The following is a 25562-nucleotide window of genomic DNA, read 5'->3' as shown; positions in this document are numbered from 1 at the left end:
TTTCAGTTAATGCTTCATTATTCCTTTTCCAGAACTTGTTCCAATCCTCCATTGCTATAAAATATTTCCCTCCACTAACACCCACAACTTTGTCCTCAAAGTGATTTTATACCCTATCGACATCTTCCTCCCTATGATTGCTTGGTGGCATGGAGACCTGAACAATGGCCAAGTTCGCTGATTTAGCTTTTACTTCCACTTACAATATTCTATGTAACTTACTCTATGTTAATTACACTTATTTCTAACCTTTTTTCCAATATTATTGCTGCCCCTCACTTCCCCTTCCTTCCTGTTTCATACAACCCTATAACTATCACTCCAGTAGTCCCCACTATCCTTCCATTTCACCTCACACAAATGTAAAATTACTAATTTACTCCCTCCAGCTCTCTTTATATTTTCTAATATTTTTGTCCTCAAAATCATCCTAAGTTCCCATGTAATTCTAACTAGTTTGGTCTTCTTTTGTGTATTCTATGCCACTGCTGTAACTTTCCCTTGGCAAGGGTTTCAGGAGATTATGACCGTGGAAACCTTGCTTTTCCTGCTGCTGGCCACAATACATGGCCAATTGGGCCAAGTCCTGCAGTTGCCAGGATTCATATATACAGGTAGATATATGTCCATCTTATCAACATGGGATAATTTGACACAATGGCCATCCCACATGTAATGAAACCTGCCAATTGTGGAAAAATTTCTTTTACATGGTGACAATTTTTTAAAGTAGGAAAAACAATAAATTATTATTATTATTATTAAAATAAACATGTGCAGATAGACAAGGTATGGCGGCACACAAGTCCCAAGTATTAAAATATAACTTGCCTTAAGAAAAATAACATGACATCTCAAATCCAATCAATTTCACAAAAGATAATACATAAAATCAGTCAGAAAGAAAACCATACACTTAACCCTTTGCACTCGGGTGCTTTTTTTCTCCATTGCCTCAGTCTACTCGGGATTCAATTTTTTAAATACCCCAAATTTACTAAGCGTGGCACTAGAATGAAAAACTGGAGTTTCTTTTCATACAAACTTATTTTTTGACATAATTCTTGATAAACCATAATTTAAACTCTATAATTTTTCATGGTATGATATTTTTGGAAGCATTCACCAACATGAAGACCTGGTTTACATTCACATGTCTCACAGATATGTATCCTCTCTCTTCTTCCACCTTTGATTTTTCGGTTAGAGCAAACAATCCAATCTTTATGTTTTTTGTTAGGGTGAGGTGTGATTACATGGAGTTTTCCATCTAAACGTTGCTCTATGTTTGTGGATGGTAATCTAACCCTGGAAGTTTGTGTACCACCTCGGAATCCTCCAATGAGATCGTGTACTAGTTTCCTAACAAATTTCACATGCGAGATCAGTTTTATATTTTTTCTTTGTCAGCATTCTTTATACAATATATATGAATTTACAACACTAATCTCAAGCCCCCAGAAAAACAATTTACGCCACCATTTTAGAGTTTTCCTCAAGAAACAGTACGTGCTTGTGTAATGATCCGCTACATCAACTCCCCACATAAACTTGGTATAGTTTGTCACAACCTTGGGTTTGAAAACTATTTCATTCCCACCACCACCAACTCTCCTTTCCATGGACTCAGTCTCTGCAGTGTCCCACGTACTGAGCATTCTGACTATCCCCTTGTCTTTCCATGCAAGGAGCATTAAATTTTCATCCCTGTAAGCCACTCTCTCTCCTTTCTTTACCTTTGGATGTTTGATCACAGGTGGATTATCTTTCCTATTGGGCATTATTGTCCCGGTTAAGAGTGTTTTTTCCTTTAGCAATTCCCTTGCAAGAGTGACACTAGTGTAATACCTGTCAGTGAAGAAATGATAGCCTTGAGAACCAGATAATGAGTTCTTCAATCTTTCATGCAGTTCTAAAACTATTCTGCTAGTTAAAGGGAGATCAGGTCTCACCAATGTTTCAGTTGTTATTCCACCATAATAAGGGACAAATGAATGCACGTAACCACATTTGGAATCTGAGAGGACATATAGACGAATACCCCATTTTGTCGGCTTTTTAGGATTATACGTGATGAAGTCTATCTTTCCCTTGAAACCAACAACAGCCTCATCAACAGAATTCTCCCTTCCAGAGCAGAATCTCTCCCTAAATTTCATTCCAAGGTATGACAAGAAGCAGTTTTTACCTTCTCGGTTCTTGTTCTCAAATCTTTACTTGACTTTGGATCATTTTTCAAGTGTAACAACCAAAATATTTGCAAGAATCTTTCTCTTTTGAAAACAGCTCGAAAAAATGGTATATAAGACTCAAAATTTGTGGACCAATAACTCTGTAAGTTAGGGTGATTCAATACACCCATATTTACTATTACGCCAAGAAAAGCCTTCATTTCCGCAATCATCACATCTTTCCAAATATTCCAAGTGGATTGCCGCGATAGTTCTTTCTCGCTAATTTTATGCCTAGCATACTCGTTAGTTTCTTCCGTTATATTTTGTATCAATGTGTCTGAAAAAACAACTGAAAAAACTCTATTGGTGTGGCACATCCAGAAGGAACTTGAGGTCCAACACATAACTGACCAGTGGAGAAGGGGATTCTGCTAGGCTCATGGTCATTCACAGATACAGCATCCCACTTTTCTTTTTCCGGTTTTCCACCATTAACACTACTTTCACTGGGCCTTATGCCCGAATGCACAATGCTATCACCTATAATTCCATCACTATCACTTGAATAAACAATTGTGCATCTTCGTTTTGTCAGTATTAATTCAACATCACTGTCACTGTCAGTACATTCACCCTGATCTTTGGACGTTTTCCTTTCCATAGTTCCACTAGGACCAGCGACTGGTTCATCATCTCCAAACGCATTCTCAGATAACTCACTTTTGTCACTATTATGTTCGCCAATAAATTCGTCAGTTTTGATGTAAAATTCTTCGTCACTGCTTTCTAATTCTTTGGAATACTTATCCATTGTGAGGAGGTGAAAATCGTTCAACATGAGCAACAACTAGCTGGCAAACCATTCGTCCAACTAAAGGGAAAGCATCTGTTGTTAGAGAACCCTCTGTCATCAGGCAAAACACCTGCATTATGCTTCTAGAAACATAAGCAAACCTCGGAGACTAAGATAAGGAAGGCTCTTTACTACAGGAGGATGATGCAACCTCAAAAAAGCACGACAAAGGAAAAGTGCTAGGGTTCGAGTTACTATGAATCAATGACTCAAGTCTTGGACACTCCTCAAACAATGATGATGCAACCTCAAAAAAGCATGACTCCAGGAAAAGGCCTAAGGTTCGTGTTTTACTATGAATATAATAGATCATATCTTGGATCCTCCTACTCAAGATTCCTAACAATTCAATAGATAGGAAAAGAGCAGGCAGAATGTTTGATGAGACAGCGGACACTAGGAAGAAAAGGAAACGAAAGAGTCCAAACTAGAAAGCAATGAACTAAGGATCAGCTGACTGAGGTAACTTTACATTCTGGCGATCTTTTTTCAGGCACCAATAACCTCTAAAAGACATTGCTTTATATTTAGCTGACTTGCAAGCTCTGAAGGGCAAACAATGCAAATGAAAAAGAACTTGCAACACAGTAATTAGAAAACAAAAAACATCCGCATAGGTGGTGGCATCCTTTGGGAGACGACATTTATGTCGATGACGACATAATGGGTCGATACTATTCATTTATAAAACAAGCCATGCTATTAATTAAGCTTTAACTTTCCTCTTCCTTTCATGCAGATGATTACAAGAAAAGTTATTGGAAAAATAGACAAAAATCCCAATTCCTCTCGTGGTGAAACTTCGTGTCGAGTGTAGCTCAAAATACGAGCTGCTGCCGTTGCTAACCGTGTCGAGTCACACTCGACATCCGAAGGCAAAAGGTTAAAGGATACATTGAAATCTCTGACAGCAAAAAAAATCCCCATCTCATTCATATCAGTTCCCCAATCAACAAGAAAAAAAACAAAACTAAGCTGTTGTGTACAATTTTACACAACAGATCAATCAAATTATTATATACACTGTTTACATCTTTTCTATGAAGTGCTGTATTTTCCCATCGATAACACGCACTTTATGTACAACATGCACCCAGAACTTTGTAGTTAACATGAATTTGTATAGACACTGCGCGCCCAGAGCTTCATAGTTATCTTGAACGTGTACAGATGCTGCGTACCTGTATATATACATATATATGCACATAAAAATTATATCTACATATTGTGTGTTAAAAATACATCTATATCCATTTACCGATACATGGTAAGAACCAATTACATGGATTCATAATTGCCTGTGACTATATCTACCGTAGGTATGAAGAAGATTAGAGCCAGATGATTGAAATGAATTCCAAACAACAGAAGGATCAAAAAATAAACAATATTTACTAGCTAATATCATATGCTGCCTTATTGCTTTTTTGCTATGATACGTAAGTTGAATTGAGATGTTGGTTTGCGCGCCCTATTATTGGTATATAAATTAAATTTCAGCAAATCAAACACAAATATTAAGAGAATGAATGAAATAGAATTTTCTTGTTTTGTTTGCTTTACTTCGCTTTGTTAGTAGTACTTCGCTCAGCTGTTCTAGACACCCCCCAAGTTCTATGTAAGTGCCGCCTACACGGTGATTGTTCCAAACCTGGATTGAGTTAAGCTTTTGTAATTTACAATTTTTACATGAAAATTACCCATAAAGAAGAAACTCATATACAGCGATGTTTAAGCTAGAAGTCATCAATTTCACGAAATGAAATCATGAGGTGGCTACGTTTATCCATTAATAAATCTTTAAAATCAAAGTTACTTTCTAGTTGGGAAAAGTGGATGATGTCTGGTATGAAAGACTAAACAATATCGGGAAGGATTAAAAGAGTGTTTTATGAAGAAAAGCCGGTGGATTCTAGAAAGTTGGCAGGGTGTCATAATGACTTGTGTAAAAAATGGATTTGAAAAAGCTTTGGGCAATATTTCAATGCCAGGGCTAGAAGATGAGGAAGAGTTAACTCCGGAGAGTGAACTCGGTGATGTGCCTGAAGAGAATGAATGCACTTAATTTATTTAATTGTGATCCAGGAGATGAATTTCTTGGATTCCAGAGATCTACGTATCCTATCATATCACATGTATACATACATGTATATCATACGACGTACTCTACGTATAGGTGAAGTACTATGTATTAGAATAAATGAATTTTAGAAATTATGTTTCTTCTTTTTCTCAAGGATTTATGATATGAAATACCTGTAACAGTAGCAGATCTGTATAAAATGAAATGCAATTAGAAAGGAATGCTTCCAGGCTAATTTATTTTTGCTAGACTCTTCTCTCAATTATTGTGCACATAATTATGTAAATGTTTGGATTTTTTCAATTTTCATTACATAACGCGCATCCTCATTTTTTTTGAACATGTTTGTATAGATAATGCGCGCCTCATCAATGGGAAATTACGGTATTTTCTTGGTTAGAAAAGGGTTTGAATAGTTTTGCAGGTAACTGTTCCAATATGTTCTTGTTTTGTAAAGAAATAAAATTTTTTTTGTTCTTTGCGCCCAGCATTTTACCTTGCGTTTGTGATCATTCCTCCCCATAAAATTAGGATTTCCCACCTCACTCGGGACCTCCAGTGGAAGTGTCTTCATCCAAAATGATTGACATAGTTCACGATATAGTTAAGGCTACGGTTACGGCTACGGCTAATGTTTACCGTAACATTAAAATCGACACTGATTATTAGTCTATGCTCATTGTTGTGGGATGCAAAGCTTTTTATCTGCCTTTCTAGATCTAGTATTGAGTTAACGCCAGCATGGGGTGGTCTATAATACGCACAGACATATATTCTTTTCGCACTGGGTATTTTTACTGAGCACCAAACACCTTCTATACAGCTATCAGGAAATAACTCAGCCCTACAGACGCTCGAGTTTTTAACTGCGATAAACACTCCTCCTCCGGCTCTATTCTGTCTGTCATTTCTATAAACTGTGAAGGACTTGGGAAATATTTCCCTGTCTGCGATATCATCTGTTAGCCAACTTTCAGTTCCTATAATGATATCAGACTCTGTACTATGAATGAGGTGGTGAAATTCTGGTATCTTATTTTTTAAACTTCATGAGTTAAATACTACTACGGAAATTATTTCTTCGTCTAGAACCTTCTTTGTGTTCGCTGCGGTCTGCTTTCTGGTGATGCTATTTTTAAGTGTTTTGGGTGTCTTAATACACCATCGGTTTATATTCTGATAAGTAATTCTTTCTATTGTTTCATTAGCACTGTATGTACTTCGAGAAATCTCTTTAGGCAACCTAGTATTGTGAGACCCACTAATTGACCTACACTTTATAATATCGTTATCAGGGAAAATTATCTTTAAATTTAAATTTACTCCACTACCTAACCTACGCATTTGCCTAAATAATATTTACAGTGCTAGAAGATTTTATGAGCCACCCGAACTGATGCCTCGGGGGTGTAGTGGACCCCAGAACGGTTCAAGGGAGTGCAACAAGACCCGAGCACCAGTCTCAAGTCCACAAACTCGGCCCCTATGTCCTGACAGAATTTCCCCTTCCGTTTAGGGACTCAATACGACTCCAAATGTAAGCACCGCAGTCAGTCCGCGGGACAATGCTGCATATGGACAACCATAAGTCCACACCAGATGCCTCCCGCACACGATCCACTTCGGATTTTAGGTCCCTAAAGGCACCCAAAATCCTTTCGGACCCGTACCTGGAAGCATCGTTGGTGCCGACATGGGCTACCAACCGCAGCATGGAGCAGTTCGTGCCCCGGACCGCCGCCCTTACTGCAGCCGTGGCGTTAGGAATTAACCCCCCTGGCATACAGTAGGAGGTAACCCTCTGGTTCGCCACGTCCCTATCCGACCTCTCCCGCAACGGGGCCACCAACCGCCGGATATTGGAACTCCCTAGCCATAAGATTCCCCCCCTCCCAGCACGACTACCCCTAGGGATGGAAGACATCGAGGATCGGGGTGCGCTCTTGGCCGCGCAAGCAGGCGTCTTGATGCTGTCCTTGGACAGCACCACGAAGCCGTAGCTGACAGGGCTACCACCAACCCCTCTCCCAGAATCAACCTCACCACTGCTCCGCGCCTCTTGGTCGCCACCTTCCACTCCTCTGGCCGAGAGGAAGGGGTCGCCACCGGGCACAAAGGGCCGGCCACCGTCGCCTTTAATCTAATAGTCTTACTCTAATTGATTTAAATTGTCTCTTACTAAACATATCAGTTTCAGGTTTAACTTTGTGGAATACCTTCATTATGAGGGCAAAAAATAAACTTCACACTTGTAACTTTACACAATGTAACACTCCAGCGTTATTAGAAATAGTGGCAGAAAAAAAACACACATTGTGTCAAGGTCGAACCATTGTAAACAAACACTCCTCCCCTAATTAAATGTATTACACAATGTGTCTGTTTTTCCCCACTGCTATTTCTAAGAACGGTGGAGAGTTACATTGTGTCCTTCATTTAATAAATATAAACTTTCACATATTAGAGCCAGGAACCTTCCATTGCATCCAAGATGGCGGCCGCTTACTTTGCAAGCCAGTGTAGCTCCTGCAATATTTCCCTTAATTCTACAGATACAGTAATTAATTGCGAATTATGTTCACACTTTTTTCATTCGAAATGCACTAATCTGAATGATCTCTTTTTGAAAGCCGTATTTGAATGCAGAGATATTTTTTGGAAATGTTTTTCCTGTCGTGCTAATAAGCTTGCACTATCTAACATGGCGTCCGATATCGACGTGCTGAAACAGGAAATGATCATTTCAAAAGACTCTCTCGCAACGAAAAAGGCTGCTAACCTATGTAAGGGTGTATCATTTGCTAAAACTGTAAAAGTCAACCCAGAACAAAGACTTTGCTTCAGATAAATCGACCTCCAATCAGACTAAATTTAGCAGTGACTTGATAGGGCGACAGGTGCCAATCTCGAAAAGTGTTTGTGTTACTCCCTCAATCACTACCACGCTACCTCGTATTGCTGACAAGAAATGTGATAAAAGTGGTGTAGAAAAACTTTCTGCAGAGGGACGATGGGAGATACAAACGTAGGCACCGTAAATCGCCGATCATCAGAACATTTACAAAAGAATGCTCTCTTTCGGGGATTCCTCATCTTTCTCATCTCCATGTGTGGAACTTCACCTCCGATACAACAGTGACCAAGTTGGGAAACTATGTAAAAGATGAAATCCCGGAGATTGATACTTCAACGGACTTGGAGATCGAACAACTTAAGGTAATGCGTGGAAATTATACATAGTTTCGGGAATCCATGCGCCAAGATTTTTGCAAAACCCTCAGTAATCCCACCTTCTGGCCTAAAAATGTGTTTGTGGGTAATTTTTCTTTTTTGAAGCCACGCCTGCAACCAACACCGGAAGGATAACCCGTTATTCGAAGTTCTTGCACATAAACATTCAGTGCACACGTAATAATTTACTGGACCTCGAGGTTCTAGTAAACGAGTACCAACCCCATGTCATCTGTATCAATGAACATTGGTTAAATGCGAGTGAACTTGACTCTCTTCAAGTGCCTGGGTATGTAATTGCTAGTGCCTTTTGCCGAACAGGTCACAAAAATGGTGGTGTTTTAATTCTACCGTCTGAATGTTTTCCCCATATTCCCATTAGTTTCCCATACGAATTGCTCGATGAAGAACAATCATTTGAATGCTGTGTTGCCTGCTTCAAAATGGATACTACTGTTTTTTATGTGCTGTCTATTTATCGTTTGTGGTAGAGTGACTTTTGCTTTTTCCTGACCAAACTAACGAAACTCTTGGAAATAATCCATAGGTCAATCCATAAATCTTGCATAATAATTACAGGTGACTGCAATTGTAATTTTATGGCCGATTCTATAGCTGAAAAGGAATTCATGGATTTACTAACGTCATTCAACATCAATGCTACCAACAGTGAACCTACTAGAGTGAGTGCTAGTTCGCAAACAGTTTTAGATAATGTATTAACTAATATTGACCTTGAACTTGTACTAACAAATACCATTAATGCCCACCTATCAGATTACTACCAACTTCTTTCTACAATTGCCGTGTCTACATTCAAAGAAAGTACAAAATACTACAAAAGGTATTTCTCTGATCAGAATATGATCGCCTTTTGTGACTTATTAGACTCCCATGAGTGGTCCGATTTGTTCTCCTTGAAGTCCTTTGACCTAAGCTTTGAATATTTCTATTCCACCTATCTACATTACTTTGAAATCTGCTTTCCCCGTGTCCTGAAGCATGCAAAAAACAAAAGCTCATCTGTTAACTACAAAAGTCAGTGGGTCTCTGATGAAATTCGCTGGCTTTAGAAGAAAATGAAAGATGCCGCTGTGTATTACAAAAGTAAATCAAATCCAGCTGATCGCCAGGATTACTTGGTACTCAAGAAAAGTTATCGCCAAACCTTACAGTGTACTAAAAAATCTTTCAACAACCATAGACTTACCAATGCAGACAATAAATCTAGAGAGATTTGGAAAATTATTAACAAATCCAAGGGTCCACATAATGTACAAGATCTTCAACTGCAGGACTCCGCTGGTAATACCATACCAGATTAGTCTAAAATGGCCTCCATTCTGAATGACTTTTACCTATCCCATCAAAATCCCACAGTTTCAGTCAATTCAGCTAATTATTCTCATATTCCTAACTCATGTAAGTCATTATATATATTCCCATTTTCGGCCATGGAACTTACCAACATAATCAATAAATTCCCTAACAAATTTAGTCCTGGATTAGATGACATCCAAGGGATAGTCATAAAAAGGTCGTTTAATTCTATTAAGGATCAGCTGCTGTTCTTAATTAATGAATCCCTAAAAACTGGAATTTTCTGAAGCCCTCTTAAATCAGCAAAAATCATGCCAATATACAAAGGGAAAGGTTGCAAAATGGCAATGAATTCTTATAGACCAATATCCCTGTTGAACCAGCTGGGGAAAATATTTGAAATAGTTTTTTATCATCGTCTGGTATCTAACCTATTATCAACATCTCAACATGGATTTAGAAAAACAAGGTCCACTAAAACAGCCACATATCACATGGTGAATCAAATAATTTTAGGATTGGATAATAGAATTGAAACTTTAGAATTATTTTTTGATTTCACTAAAGCTTTTGACTTCGTCAATCATCAGTTACTCCTGTATAAACTGAAATGCTCTGGTATAAGAGGCACACCCTACAAATGGATTGAATCTTATCTAAGTGAACGGCATCAGTATGTTGAGCTCTCAAGAAATGGCTCCAAATTTGTTTCCCCTGGTAGAGAAGTAACACTGGGTGTTCCCCAGGGTTCTGTACTTGGTCCTATTTTATTTTTAATCTATATCAATGATCTCCCAGACAAGCTTATGCTCATTGAGGGAATAGACCCAATACTGTATGCTGATGATATAAATATCATTGTGTCAGCCTCCTCAGTAGACAGTTTGACCGAAAGAACAGCTGAAGTAGCTCAGATTTTCAATGAATGGTGTCGTAAATACAGAGTTAGGCTAAATGAAGTACAAAGAATTAAACAATAAATTCAGGCGGGCAACAAATAAAGCAAATGAAGCGTGGTGGAACACGCAGTGCGAGGGTATGGAAAGTCTTCAGAGGAAGGGTGAAATCGGTGCATTTTACAGCAAAGTTAAATCTTTATCTGGAAGTAAGAAAGGGAGATCCTTGCTAACAGTTAGAGATAAGGCAGGTAAGATAATAGTTGACACAGGAAAGATCGAAGAGAGATTGAAGTAATATATAGAAAAACTGTATGGTAAATAACTTAGACCTGCGAAGTTAGGCACAGAAAAAGAACATGACGTAGAGTAAGACAGCTTAGGTCCAGGCATACTTGATGATGAGATATAAAGGGCATTAAGGGAGATGAAACTAAATAAGGCCGTGGGGAGGATAACATTCCAGCAGAACTATTGAAATGATTAGGCAAATGTGGGATGAAGAGGCTATATGGGCTGATCCGTAGTATTTATGAGGAGGGAATCTGGCCGGAAGACTTTGTGAGATCAGTTTTAGTTCCTATTCCGAAAAAGGTGAAGGCTACATCATGTGAGGACTACAGGACAATACGTTTGATATCCCATGCAGCTAAAGTGGTTCTCAGGATCATAAACAAAAGGATAGAGAGTAGGGCAAATGATTACTGTAAGTGTTGCTTCTTTAAAAAATGCATATGTTCATCTATTGCTACATGTTTTGCAGATGCAACAGATGTATTTAAAATATAAGGGTTATTTCTTAGATGAATATCATTTCATTATAAATAATATATTCATTAGAAAAAGTTTTTAATAACTTTGTTTCCTACTTTTCAACTTTACTTTAGTATATAGTCTCCGTTCATTTCTAAGCTCTTTTTGTAACAATGAATCAGCTTATGAAATCCCTTAGCATTAAAGTTAGCTTCCTGGGAATGGAACTGTTTAGCAATGGTGGTCTTGAATTCCTTGTCATCTTGAAATCATTTTTCACTGAGACACTTTCAGGTGCTAGAAAAGGAAATAGTTGCTAGGTGCAAGGTCAGGACTGTTGATAGTGGTGCAGGCATGCTTGTCCAGTGAACATTATTTGCTTTTTGGGTTGGTTGGTTGGTTGTTATCGTGAAAATGTAAAGTTTCTTTTTTGCCCTCATAATGTCTCTAACTAAATTGTATTGCAATACCAAGCAACATCAGCTGTAATATTCTGAAATATTTTATCAACAACCAGTAATACGAGTGTATGGTAAGTTTGAAGCATGCTGAGGAACAACGGAGACCATATATTACACCATTATCACTGGAAATTACTAAAGAAAATGAGCCATATTTCTGAAATAAGGGGATCGAGATGGTGCGGGGGCTAACGTACTGGCTTCCCACCATGAGGGCGCGGGTTCAAATCCCGGCGGTGTTGAATATTTTTCAGAGGTATCTCGATCCCTACTTGAGGTGCTTTGTGGAGGGCACTTTGAGTGAGTACGCCGTCCGTCGGATGGGACGTTAAACTGCGGACCCCTTGGCGCCTTTCGTAAAGAGTAGGCTAATGCCGACGCCGGGTTTCTCTCCACCCTTCATCCTTTCCTATCCATCCCCTATGGCGCAAATGACCTTAGCTGTCGGTCGCCTCCCCTCAAAACTACTACTACTACTTCTGAAATAAGCTTATTTATTTTAGTAAAAACTTGATTGATTAGTTATATTAATAATGGATATAGATTTGTTAAATGAGATGACTCAATTAAGCCCTCATTACTGCTGCTTTTTTCAAAAAAATACTCAGCAACAACCACTGACATTATTTTTTGGTGTAAATCAGCAATATATCTACTCAAGTAAGTTTATTTCATTTTTATATGTCATTATTTTACACTTTGGGGCTCATCATCACATGGCGTTGCTAGAGGTCTTCAGAGATCCAGAGTACACAAAGATTAGAGGAGGAAAATTTTCCATGAGGTTGCAAATGTCCAAACCTGAGATAATCCAGATTTTGCATAATCGAGACAAAACTCGGCTCCATATAGTCAAGATTAGCAAGAGTTTACTGTAGCTTCAGCAAGGACCAGATCCAAGGGCATAGGACCCTTGGGGCTATCACTGAACAAAAAATTACTGAGCATGATGGTAATACTTCTTTTTCTGATTTTATTTTATTAAAGAATTGTATTATTTTTCAGGATTGAGAAAAAACCATGAAAAAAGAGGCATCATACCCAACACTTTTGAACATCTTTATAATCAGATTGCCCGGTCTTCTAATCGGCAATATCTAATTAGTGCTTCTTATATGGAAATATATCAAGAAAATATAAGGTAAATTTGCTTTTGATGCTCCATTGGAATTAAGGTATTCAAAGATATATTTGCATATTCCATATTTGGTGTATAGCTTCTCATATTAGTGTGATTTTGGTTTCAGAGATTTACTATCAACGGAAAAGAAAAAGTTGACACTAAGAGAGACTCCCAGTGGTATTCGCGTTATTGGCATGAGCTCCTTTGTTTGCAAAGGTGTGGCAGAAATTGATAAAATCTACAAGTCAGGAAAGAGGAATCGAACTACATCGTATGTAATTTCAGCCCTGTTTAAATGTTTATTTTAAAGTTGTAATGTTGAGTTGATTATTAAAAACGGCATTACCTGTCTTGTGCCAATCAACAGCGATCATGTTTAGAGTGGTAGAACATGGGTTGTTCAATAAATCCTTAGAACTTCCAAGAGATGGTGCTCATACGATTGGAAAAGGTATACTTTTCATTAGTCTTGTTTCTCACTAGGCTGCTGTTAAATTTTCGACTAGATACATCTCATGGTTTCATTTTCATAGTCTATTGAAGCAATTAACTTGTTCATTTAGAAAAATGGAAAAAATTGAGTTTCATGTGATGATTAAACACGTACATATAAGGGGCTATTTACCGAAAGAGATCAAAGCTGACTTGAATGAAGTTCACGGCACATCTACTCCTGTGTTTACATATGTTAACAATAACAATGGGTAAATGAGTTTAAACATGGCAGTGCATCCACAAATGATGAATATCGCTCAGGATGTCTAGTGGAAGTGTCTTCATCCAAAATGATTGGCAAAGTTCATGATATGGTTTGGTCTGATTGAAGGGTCTTAAGTTCACGATATAGTTGAGGCCACAGGCATATGACACGGGGCAGTGTTTTCAATTTTGCTCAAAAAATTGGGTGTATAAATATCCTATCTAAATGGGTGTTGCATTTGCTCCGGTGGAGAATCAACACAATTGCGTGGTCAATTTGGAGGCTGGTTTGGTACTTTTCAGCAGCATTTATTAGAATTTTCTATATCGGTACATGTGGATAAAACATAGATACACTGCTACACTCCAGAGATGAAAGAACAGTCAAAACAATGGGTTTCTTAAGGTGGTTATTAAAAAACCCACTCTGCTCTGAAGAAAGCAAAGACTGTGAAATTGGCTGACAAGGTGATGGCCATGGAATTCTGGAATGAATTTGGAATCGCCTGTAACGATTACTTACAAAAAGCACAAGCAATAAATGGAGAGTATTATGCATTGTTATTACTCCACTCGAGTGAGGAAATAAAGAATAAAGTCCTTATTTGGCAAAGCAAAAAAATTCCCTTTCATCAAGACAATGCATGGGTGCAATTGCGATGGTGGTAATTGCGAAATTAAAGTATAAATTATTGCAACATCCTCCATATTCACCAGATTTAGCCCCGAGTGACTTATTTTCATTTACAAACTTGAAGAAATAGCTTGGCAGAAGACCATTCACAATGAGGTTGTCACTAACACAGATGCCTGATTTGAGGTGCAGATGTCTTACATAATCTTTCTTTAAAGATGGCTTGAAAAGTTAGAGAAATGCTGGGAAGTGTATTCAGGTGAAAGGGTATTAAGTGTAATGATAAAAAAATTATACCCAAATTAATTTGCTTTTATATTTTTTCGAAAGGATTTGTTAAACACCCATATATTTCCTTCCATTTCATGAATTTCTAATGTTTCATGACTTTGAAAGTTATTAATTTCATGTATCTCGAGTAATAAGATGACAATTAAGAAAATTATAATTACCTTGCAACAGTCGGGTGAGTTTTGAATCCCGATACGGCACATGTTGACTCTTTCCAGTGGACAGGGCTGATATAACATTTCCCAATGCAGATAATGATAGGTTTATTTTTGCTGCTTCTTTCAATCTATCACCCTGAATAATTTAAAATTCAGTATTTCATTAACACCAATATGCTCTAATTTCTCTCAAAAAAAGTAACTCACTACATTAATTCATACCTAGATCTTTTCCCCATGAAATGGCTCACATTTTAACTGTATTCAGTCAGAAATATAGCCTATTTGCTACAGCAAAGAATACATCTCCTTGAAACCTACTTCTCCCAAATTTTTGGAGAATTTGTAAAAAATTCATGTGGTGCAGTGCAAAAAGAACACAATACATGAAGTCAATAGGAACAGTAACTTAAGTTTCATACTAAGCTCGCTACTTCCATGGTAAAGTCATAATTCATCTTTTGCCTCAGCAGTGCTCTAAATGGCACACCTTATCTTCACCATATAACTGATTCCATGATGACCAAGTAAATCAACATGCTTCATTTGTTATGGGATATTTTATTTATGGGGTAAGGTCTTACTCCAATTTATACAAATCGGTACCAAAGGTGTTAGAAAAACTGAATTCCCACCATTGTCTAATTGTCATAATTCAAATATAGGGATTGTCACTTTCCCTATAATGCAATGAGATGAAAATAAATGTAAAAACTTCCTATGTCGGAGGAGAGAATGGAAGCACCTCCTATATAAGATGCCCAAAACCCTGGTACAGAAATGTGAATACAATCTTAGAGTGCTATATAGCACAAATACTGTATGTCTTCAATATAAAATTCTCCATAGCCAACAATAATTTGTACACTGCAGATTTCCTTATGTATTTAAAAGTGACCCCCCATCAATTACTTATAAATCATGGTTATTTAGTCTTATTGGTCAATTCTATCAGTATTTTCAAATCATTTTTTGGAGTAATCTGGAGAGTCACTCAAAACAACATGCCAGTATTTCATCACCAATTGAATAAATAGCTCAACATTTTATTACTACCATTCTAGTCAAATATTTTCTTAACATCAAGAAAACATAAGCCAATTGATGCAGACACCTGTTTTTTTAGATAATATTTATGAACCATTGCCAAGCTTGCACCCGTGAGTCATTTGCTAGTATATGACTGCTGAACAAGAACCACAAACAGTTCTGGCATTATATTACCATGAAAACTGCAAACATTAGGAGATACAGAAGCCACAAACATGGGCACAACCACTTGGAAAGGCCTTGTGAAAAAAAGCGCAGTACCATAGGTCTTCCCTTGACATGATTCAGCTCTCATATACGTCAAATATTCCATGACAACTGTGGATTACAATAACATTCACTCTTCATGCCAGCTTAAAGCCACTGAGGGCTTTCAAAAATTAGGTTTTGGTGCAGAGTTTGGGAGGAGCAGCTTTCAGTAAATTCATTTCACTTTTTGAAGGCAACAACTGATAATACTGCAACTGTATCCAGCTTGAATCATATGAGAGCTCAGCAATACAGCTATGAAGTTGTAGTCAGTACAAAAACATTCATTTACAGCAAATCTTAACCAATCCTGAGTACTAAGGTTTGGGATTTGGGTTTATGAGTCTGGGGCAATTAATATTATTGACTTTTAACAGAGTGCTCTTGAGCAAAGTACCTTGCTATCATTCCTTTCACTTCAAAAGCCAAAATAGTCCACTGGTATAAAATTGGATTCCGGAAACAAAGGATTTAAGTTTAACCCGGCACTCCAACTCGAGAATTTTTTTATGCATTCACTTTTTCAAGATAAGACTTCATAGACAAAATATTATTTTAGTTAACCAAGTTTTAATGCAAACATTAGCAGTTTTTAAATTTTCTCTTCATTTACTCTCATTTTATTAGGGAGTCACAATTGCTGAGCCTCATGAAACCACAACCCGAATGAAATATACAGCAGTGAAAGAATATGTAGCACAGTAACCATGCCAACCATTGAAATTACACTACAGTTCTCCTTAAAGTTGAAGTGCTGCTTCATGATGGCCCATGTATTTAATCTTCAGGTCATCTAAGACTGGAAGACTATCAATGTGAGTGATACCAAAAATATCTGCAGGTTTCATTACATTGCATGCATTGCAACTACATCAATCTGATTTACCATATAATTAGAGTGCCCTTAATTCTGTTTGTGTTTCTTCAAAAACAAAATTCAATGGGCATCATTCGTGGTCTCTTCAAAAAGTTCCCCCGCTTGTTGAATAATGAGCATCCAGTTGGCTATATTTTAATCAGCTTGGAGGAGTTGAGTCGGTGGAAACTTCACGAAGAACCACCTTCAATCACTTTGAAGATTAGTTAGGGTAATTAAATGAAGAATACAATGTAACTTTCCACTGTCTTTTTTTCACGTACAACCAGTTTCAACACTCAAGCGTCATCATCAGGCACAAATTAATCAAGACGAGGTCCATTCACATACCATTCATGAGGGAGAGGAGGGGAGGGTGAGAGAGGGGGCAGATGGAGGGGAAAGAAAATGGGGTTGCGATCGGTGTTGATGGGGAGGGGGGAGAGGGGTGTTAAGGTTTAGGAAAGGTGATTGGTTGGTTTACAGTGGAGTGGGGGGTTTGTCGGGTCTATCTGTGAAGGAAAGGGGTACTTCCAGGATTGGGGAGAGGTATTCAAACAATAAATTGTTAACCAAATGACCCATTTTTAAATTCAATAAAAATAAAAGGTGATTGCTCGAGGTCACAGTTCCTGAAACAGCGTTTGTGTTCCTCTGCCCATGTTTTTAATGATCTCCCCGTTTGACCTATATTTATAGCACAAGAGTCCCCACAAGTTAACTTATAAACGCCACTTTTATTTTGTGTACATATTTTGTCTTTTGTAGTATTGTGGTGTATTTTGTAGTGTAGTGTATTGTAGTGAATTTTGTAGTTTGTATTTTGTCGGGAAGAGCTCGAAATCAGGAAGAATTTAAAAGCAGGTCATTTGGTTAACGATTTATTATTTGAATACCTCTCCCCAATCCTGGAAGTACCCCTTTCCTTCACAGATAGACCCGACAATCCCCCATCCCACTGTAAACCAACCAATCACCTTTCCTGATGCTTAACACCCCTCTCCCCCCTCCCCATCAACGCTGATCACAACGCCATTTTCTTTCCCCTCCTTCTCCCCCCTCTCTCACCTACCCCTCCTCTCCATCATGAATGGTATATAGATGGACCTCGTCTTGATTAATTTGTACCTGATGATGACGCTTGAGTGTTGAAACTGGTTGTATGTGAATAAAAGACAGTGGAAAGTTACATTGTATTCTTCATTTAATTAAAATGAATTTCCACAAAGTTGAGCCGGAAACAATTAAATATTAGTTAGGGTATTTATGAGAAGGGATGTTCATGGAGTGCAGCAAAAAATTGGATCCAAAGTAATGAGCTCTTTGAAGGAGCAACGTTGTCCTGAGAAATTCAGTGTGAATCTCTGCAAATCCTTCACAGAAACTTTTGATTTGATTACTAAGGCTTATGCTGAGGATGCTGTGAAACATACCTCATGTCTGGTTTGCCTGGTTCAATATGGGGCAGAAGAAGTTATGAAACCCTGACTGAAAAATTGAGGATGCATCGAGTCGCCACCAAATCTGTGCCTTGCCCAATGACAGCAGACCAGCAACAGCATCTAATTCACGTCTGTTAGGAAGTGTTTGATCAAGCTGAAGAGGATGAAACCTTCTTGTCCAGGATCATAACAGGTGATGAGTCATGGGTTTATGGATATTACATCGAAACAAAAGTGCAATCTTAACAATGGATTGATGAAACATCCCCTGCTCCATAAAAGTTCGGCGAGTTCACTCAAATGACGAGGCGATGTAGACTGTTTTTTTATGCCAAGAAGGTTGTGCATCACAAATACCTACCCAAAGGTTAGACAGTCAACACGGAGTGGGAGTTATGAAACACCTAGGGGAGAGCATCAGGTGAAAATGACTCAAACTTAAGAGGAGCAGCAAGGGCTTTCTGCACCATGATGGCTCATTTGGCACTCTGAACTCTCTTTGACTTTTTAGCCAAAAACAAGACCGCTCTGCTTCCCTACCCATCCTACTCACCAGACCAAGGCCCATTTGCCTTTTTGCTGTTCCCTGAACTAAAACCCCCTCTCAAAGGAAAAATATTTGCCACCATTCCAAAGATAGACAGAAATTCAATGGAGAAGCTTATGAGCATTCTGGCAGAAGCATTCCAGGAATGCAGCAATTAGCGGAAAGACCGCCAGGACAAGTGTATACGCTGGAGAGGAGACTAATTTAAAGGGGACCCTAACCAACAATTTGTTAGTGAAGTATTTTTTGGTAATAAAAATGTTGGGGATATTTTTAACAGACCTCATATCATGACATGTTTTGGTCTCAATTCTCTGCTGGAATTTCACAAAATAATTAATTTAAACATGCTTTTTTCATCAATGTCTAGTTCATTTTATGAGCACCTGAAGAAATAAATAATGCTTGCCATTTTTCACGTAAGTGTGGTATCTGGGATGCTTGGAAAGTAATGTGAATTTGTCAAGAAAATAATTATGGTACTTTTTTATTTCCATAACTATGAATATGACAATCGTTCACATTCCCTTTTTACAGTTCCATCCAAAAATGTGATTGAGAAAACCAGGGAAAATTTTGCTGAGTTTCCTTACCGTAGTGCCAGATTTACTTTGCCTTTCACTTCCTGCTAGGTCCACCAGATTTAATCGACCAACCTTAATTCTGCCACATGGGTCACTACATTCAACAGTAATCATGAATATTGCATGGGATCTGGAGCTGTGGTCATTCATTCGTGTAGAGCTGTAGCAAAAAAGAATATAATATAAAAATCACACAGGATACAGACAAAGACAAAAATTATTCTCATTACAATATTCTAGGTAATCTACCAGTTAAGGTACGTTTTGGAGGACACATGTATCCAAATAATTCTCTTATCTCTCCTAATGAACACAACCCAAAATTCTACTTCAACAATAAGCTCCTCTTCAACATCCCACTATCGATGAACAAGCTTAACAACCATTTTTCCAATCCCCTAATGATTTCTTCCAATAACTCTCTCTCCTCTCCCACTATACCTAGAACTTTATGGTTTGTTTTCCTATCTATCCACTTCTCCTTTTCCATCATTCTCCTCACCCACATTTCAAAAGACTTAAATCTAGGCCTATCATCCTCCTTCAATGACCATGTTTCTCTACCATACATAACTATGATCCATATCAAAGTTATCTCAAGCTTTTTCTTAACATTCTTACCTAACATCCCTGTCAATAATTCCCTCCTTGTGAAAGCTTCTTTGCCTAAAGCAATTCTTCTCCTTATGTCCCCCACTTCTTTGACTATTTTGGTGCTAAACACCTCTGATATATGTTAACTGTTCCACCTGCTCCAAAAAAATATGTGCCCTGCTATTTGAATGTTTAACTTAGCTGTTCTCTTTCTGACATATAGCTATAATAAAAATCTAGGAAAACTTCTAAGAATAGTCTCAAAAATCATAAAACATAGGGAGAGAGTACGAATTCTTCAAACTTTCAATATTACAGCAGGTAGCACATTGAGTTATTGAACAAAGAGACCCAGGTTATGTCAGGTGTTTACCCAAACTGGGTGACTTTCCTGGCACCACAATTTCCAGTTCACTGCACACTACACAGGAAAAGAAATGGCCCCCTTCATCTCAATTTTACATACCACATGGTTTAGTACAGGGTGAACTATCCTTGCCTATCAAACCAACCTTCAGATTTGATAATGAGTTTGGGTATGATTTCATTAAATATTTTCAACCAACTCCCGACTCCTAAATTGACAATGATATAGTTTTCCCTTATAACAAATTAGGTTTGGCACGTGAATTCGTTCTTTGACAGACCATAGGTAAGCTAACCTTAGCCCTGTGCCAAACTGGATAGTGAAGTTTCTCGGACTCTGTTTTTCAATAACATTTCCCAGGAGTCGTACAAATAGAACTACACAGCACCCATGACAACACAATGAGGGCTTTCCAAAGTATCGCAAATTTTGAATTTCTGCGGGTTTCATATATTTCATTTTTTTGTGGAGTTATGTATGGTACTTAAGTCTCTCACTTAGGCTGAAAAATTTGGTCACTTTGAATGTTCAGTTAACTGTTGACAGCTGTTTTCCTGGGATATGTTTTGGCTTATCTTCGATTATTGCCTGCTCCAAAAATGGATCAACGAACCTGTATCAAAATTTGTGTGAAACACAAAATTAAGTGAGCAGACGCATTCTGAATGTTGACTGTGGCACATGGAGATGCTAACTTGGACCAAAGCAACGTTTATTGGTGGTACTAAATGTTCTCAGAGGGCCAAGAAGATGTGAAAGACAAAGAGCGTGCCGGACGCCTGAGCATGTCAACAAACAAAGGAAACATTGATGTAGTGAAGAAAATAGTACTGGCCAATCATCAAATCACAGTTAGAGAAGTTACTGAGGACCTAAATATATCGATTGGCTCATGCCATTCAATTTTTACCAATGATTTGGGCATGACATGGGTCACCGCAAAATTTGTACCAACATGGCTCAATTTCGACCAAAAACACCAACTCATTAACATTGCTAATGACTCTGTCCACGATGACCCACATTTACTCCAGAGGGTCATAACTGGTGACGAATCATGAGTTTATGGTTATGACATGGAAACTTAAACTCAATCATCCCAATGGAAGCTGCAGCAAGAGCCAAGACCAAAAAAAGTGCGCCAAGTTCAGTTGAATGTGAAAGTTTTGCTTACAGTTTTCTTCAATTGCAGGGGCGTGGTGCATCAAGAGTTTTGCCACAAGGTAGAACGGTAAATTAGGAATATTTCCAGCAAGTTATGCACAATTTTCAAGAAGCAATCCGCCACAAGAGCCCGGGATTTGCGGAAGAACAAATATTGGTTCTTGCACCATGTCCCTGCTCACACATCGTTGCTTGTGCATGAATTTTTGGCCAAAAACAACACACCAATGATGCCGCAGCCACCATATTCCCTAAACCTGGCCCCAAGTGACTTTTTCTTGTTCCTGAAACTGAAGAGGCCCATGAAATGATGGCGCTACGCTATGATAGTCGAGATTAAAGTTGCTTGCACGCGGTCTACGAGTGTGGACGTGTTTTCTCATTGCCCCGAGGCAGTGAAAGTTTGTGGCCAAAATGCCTGGGGAGGTCATTCCGGAGAGTAAAGTGGTGATTAAGAGCAAGGTCTGTAAAAGGAACTTAAAAAACGGTGCCCAATGTACGGATTGTGGATGTTGGTTTCACTTCAAGTGCAGTAAGAAGACCATGAAGGAGTGTATTCAAGAAGAGTAGAAGTGTGAACAATGTGAAAAGAGTGTTTCAAATGAACTAGGCAAGAAAGACTCGACAATAGAAAAGCTAAGTAGTGAACTGCAAACGGCTAAGGAAGTAATAGCAGCCCTAAAGGATGAAAACGAGAGGTTAAAATGTCAACTAGATAACAAATGTGAACGTTTCGAGGCTGTTACAGACAGGAGATGTAAGAGACGCACGGAAACGAGAGCACCAGAAAAACACTGCAGTGCTGATGTGTGGAGAAGGCAGCACAAGAGAAGGAAATTCAGTTAGGGAAGGTCAATCACATCCACAAGGAATGTGTGAACAAAAGAAGAATAAAACAAAGATAAGAATCATGGGGAATTCTATCATAAGATTCAGCGAAAAAGTTTGCGAGGAAGGTGGGAAATGGTAAATTGTTTCCCAGGTATAAGAACGGAGCAACTGCAACACAAAATTGAGGAGATGGAGGGTGAGCGGGAAGAGGAAGTGGTGATCCTACACGTTGGCACAAATGATGTCTGAGGGGCTAAAACACGTGACCATGTAGTTGGATTGGTGTGGGATTTAGCCATGGCAGCAAAGAAAAAATTTAAAAAGGCAAACATAGTGATTAGTGGGATTATAAGAAGAAAAGATATTTGGGACCGCAAAATCGACTATATTAATGAGGGAATAGACTGGGTGTGTCAAAGACTAGGTTTATTCTTTGTTGATACAAACTGCTGGATTAAAGAAACTGCTGGGAATAGAAAACAAAAAGGAAAATAAGGCTTGCCTAAAGAGCTCAGAAACGACAGAGAACTTCATCAGCATGACAGCACCAAATACCTTACTGCCCTCGACAAATGGTATTATCGTGGAGGACTCATATTTTGTGAAAAAAATAAGGAGGATGAGGAAAAATAAGTCAGTGGGACCGGATAATATCTCAATTGACATTCTAAAGCTGGGTGATACCGCAATAGCTTTGTACCTGAGTCATCTATTCAAAGTAACTCTAAATAATGATGCCTTGCCCAATGATTGGAAAAAAGCAAATATTACACCAATTTTCAAGAAAGGGGATAAAACAGTTGCCAACAATTATAGACCGGTATGCATAACCTCAGCTGTTTGCAAATAATGGAAAAAATAATCGCTGACTACATTTGGGAATGGTGGACAAGAGGTAGATGGCTATTCAAACACCAACATGGGCTTAGAACGGGATACTCGTGTGAAATGCAGCTTTTGGGATTTAGACAATACATCGGCGACCCAATAGACGATGGAAAGGATGTGGATGCAGTAATTGTTGGTTTTTCGGCAGCTTTTGACCGAGTGCCTCACGATAAAGTATTGTTAAAGTTGGATTCATTACCATTGGACTTAAGGTAAAACAATGGATTAAAAATTTTCTTGGAGGCAGAACTCAAAAAGTAAAATTAGGGGATACATTTTCAAATGAGGCGAGCGTTTTAGCAGGAGTTCCACAAGGCAGTGTTCTAGGGCTATTACTCTTCTTAATTTACGTAAACGATCTACCAAACAATTTACATTCCCAAATAAGACTCTTTGCTGATGACTGCATTACATACAGACGGTTAGAGCATGTAAATGACCACGTAATATTACAAAATGACATCGATCGCCTTGGTGACTGGGTTACAAATAATAATATGGGCATTAATATAAGTAAAAGTAAGCATATAAATTTTTCAAATAAATAGAATGCAGAAAAGGAAATTTACACCCTCTTTGGGGAAAGAATCCCATGTACCAGTCAATGCAAATATTTAGGCAATTATTTAACTAGGGATCTTGGGTGGGGAGTCCAAGTAGATAATTTGACACGTAAGGCATTTAAAGCATTGCATTGGGTGATGAGAAATTTAAAAGGAAGTAGCGTAGCCACAAAAGAAAAAGCATATAAGGTACTGGTTATCCCTATCCTAGAATACTACTCCATAGTATGGGATCCATATGAGGCGGGACATATTAAAATGATAGAAAAAGTTCAAAGAAAGGCAGCAAGATATGTACTCGGAAGGTACAAAAGAACGGATAGTGTCACGGAAATGTTAGATGTACTGAAATGGGAGAGTTTGAAAAATAGAAGAAAAAGGAGTAGGTTAGGCGCGATGCATAGAATTGTTAAAAAGGATGAAGCGTGGGAAGATTTATGGCAAGGGATAGAAAAGCCTAACTTTAAGGGAAAAAACGACCGTAGTTTCAAAATAAAAATAAGAACGCAAAAAACAAATAAGAAAAAATACTCTTTTTTAAATAGAACCATAATTGATTGGAACCAGCTGCCTGGAGGTTTGTTTGAGCCCTTTCCATCCAATTTTAGAAGTTTTAAGTATAAATGTAAAGCAGCCACTGGGTAATAAACTTCATTGTAGATATTAAAATATTGTCTGTATGTGATGTGGACGGCATTTTGTATGTGATGTGGAAGTTTGTTTGTATGTGTTGTGGAAGTGTCATTGTATGTAAAAATATTTTGTCTCTTATATGTTTTTATAGTGCACGTATATATGTAATTTTCGTTGTAAGTGACCAAACTTGACCGTTGCCACCAGGAAAATCTCCTATTTGCAACGTAACTGTAAAATAAATAAATAAAAACCACATCGAAGGAGGAGCTGAACAACATCAGATAAAATGATTTTTTGAAGCACTCCGAGGATTGGAAAAAGTTGGCACAAGTATAAAATATCTAATGGGGATTACTTTGAAGGGGAAAAAATAGATATTCATGATTAAATAAATAATTTTTGAAAAAACACTAAAGTGTCGGATGAGTTTAAGATCACTGTTGGCAAGTATAAAATATGTCCAATAGAACATCCAGCAGCTTAAAATACTTACTCTTACTACAATTTAAGTGGATATGAAGTATCACCTATACGGTGGAACCTTGCATAGTGAGCAATTAATATTAAGAGCAAATTTGTTAGTCTCAAAACTGACTCCCTTAACGAGTGACTTTTCGCATAACAAGTGACAAGGAGAGGGGAATTTACAGAGTTGATGCATGCCCGCTACTTCAGCTTGTGTTTAGCACTCGTTCCACTAGCCTTCTGAATAGTAATCACATATTTCCTAACTTTTGTTAGGCTTATTATTGGTGATTCTTTAGCACAAAGTTTAATGATATTTTGTGCACAATTTTAAAAATGACACCTAAGAAAAATCCATAAGATGAAAACCACAAAAAAATAAAAAATAAGAGTAGAAATGAGTCATTGAAAATTGGCAACAAGGTGTGAGCATGGCTGATCTAGTATGCACATCAACAATCGGTTGACATCAACAATTTGCATTTTCTTCCAGAACAAGGACAAAATTAATGAGATAAGATGCTTCAAAGAGAGAGACAAGAATATTTACGCAACAGGCACTCATTCTTAACTATGTTGAAAGGTTGCTTCTCAAATGGATAACGTAAAAGCAATTGCTATGCAACACAATAAATGAGAATATCATTTGC

At 38.0% G+C, this 25562-nt stretch overlaps 1 protein-coding gene across 1 annotated transcript in view; it reads right to left on the bottom strand.

Annotated features, from left to right (window-relative positions):
• Positions 1-25562, bottom strand: part of LOC139687022 (kinesin-II 95 kDa subunit-like) — an 86386-nt gene that overhangs the window by 34366 nt on the left and 26458 nt on the right. Inside the window, exons 7-8 of the mRNA XM_071584119.1 lie at positions 19414-19564; positions 14680-14812 (exon numbers count right to left, since the gene is read on the bottom strand). Of these exons, the coding sequence (XP_071440220.1) occupies positions 14680-14812; positions 19414-19564 (284 nt within the window). The remainder of the gene's footprint in view (positions 1-14679; positions 14813-19413; positions 19565-25562) is intronic.

The sequence above is a fragment of the Hetaerina americana genome, unplaced genomic scaffold (assembly GCF_022747635.1).
Source record: "Hetaerina americana unplaced genomic scaffold, ioHetAmer1.1.p SCAF_16, whole genome shotgun sequence".
NCBI lineage: Eukaryota > Metazoa > Arthropoda > Insecta > Odonata > Calopterygidae > Hetaerina > Hetaerina americana.
This window is presented reverse-complemented; position numbering and strand designations above follow the sequence as displayed.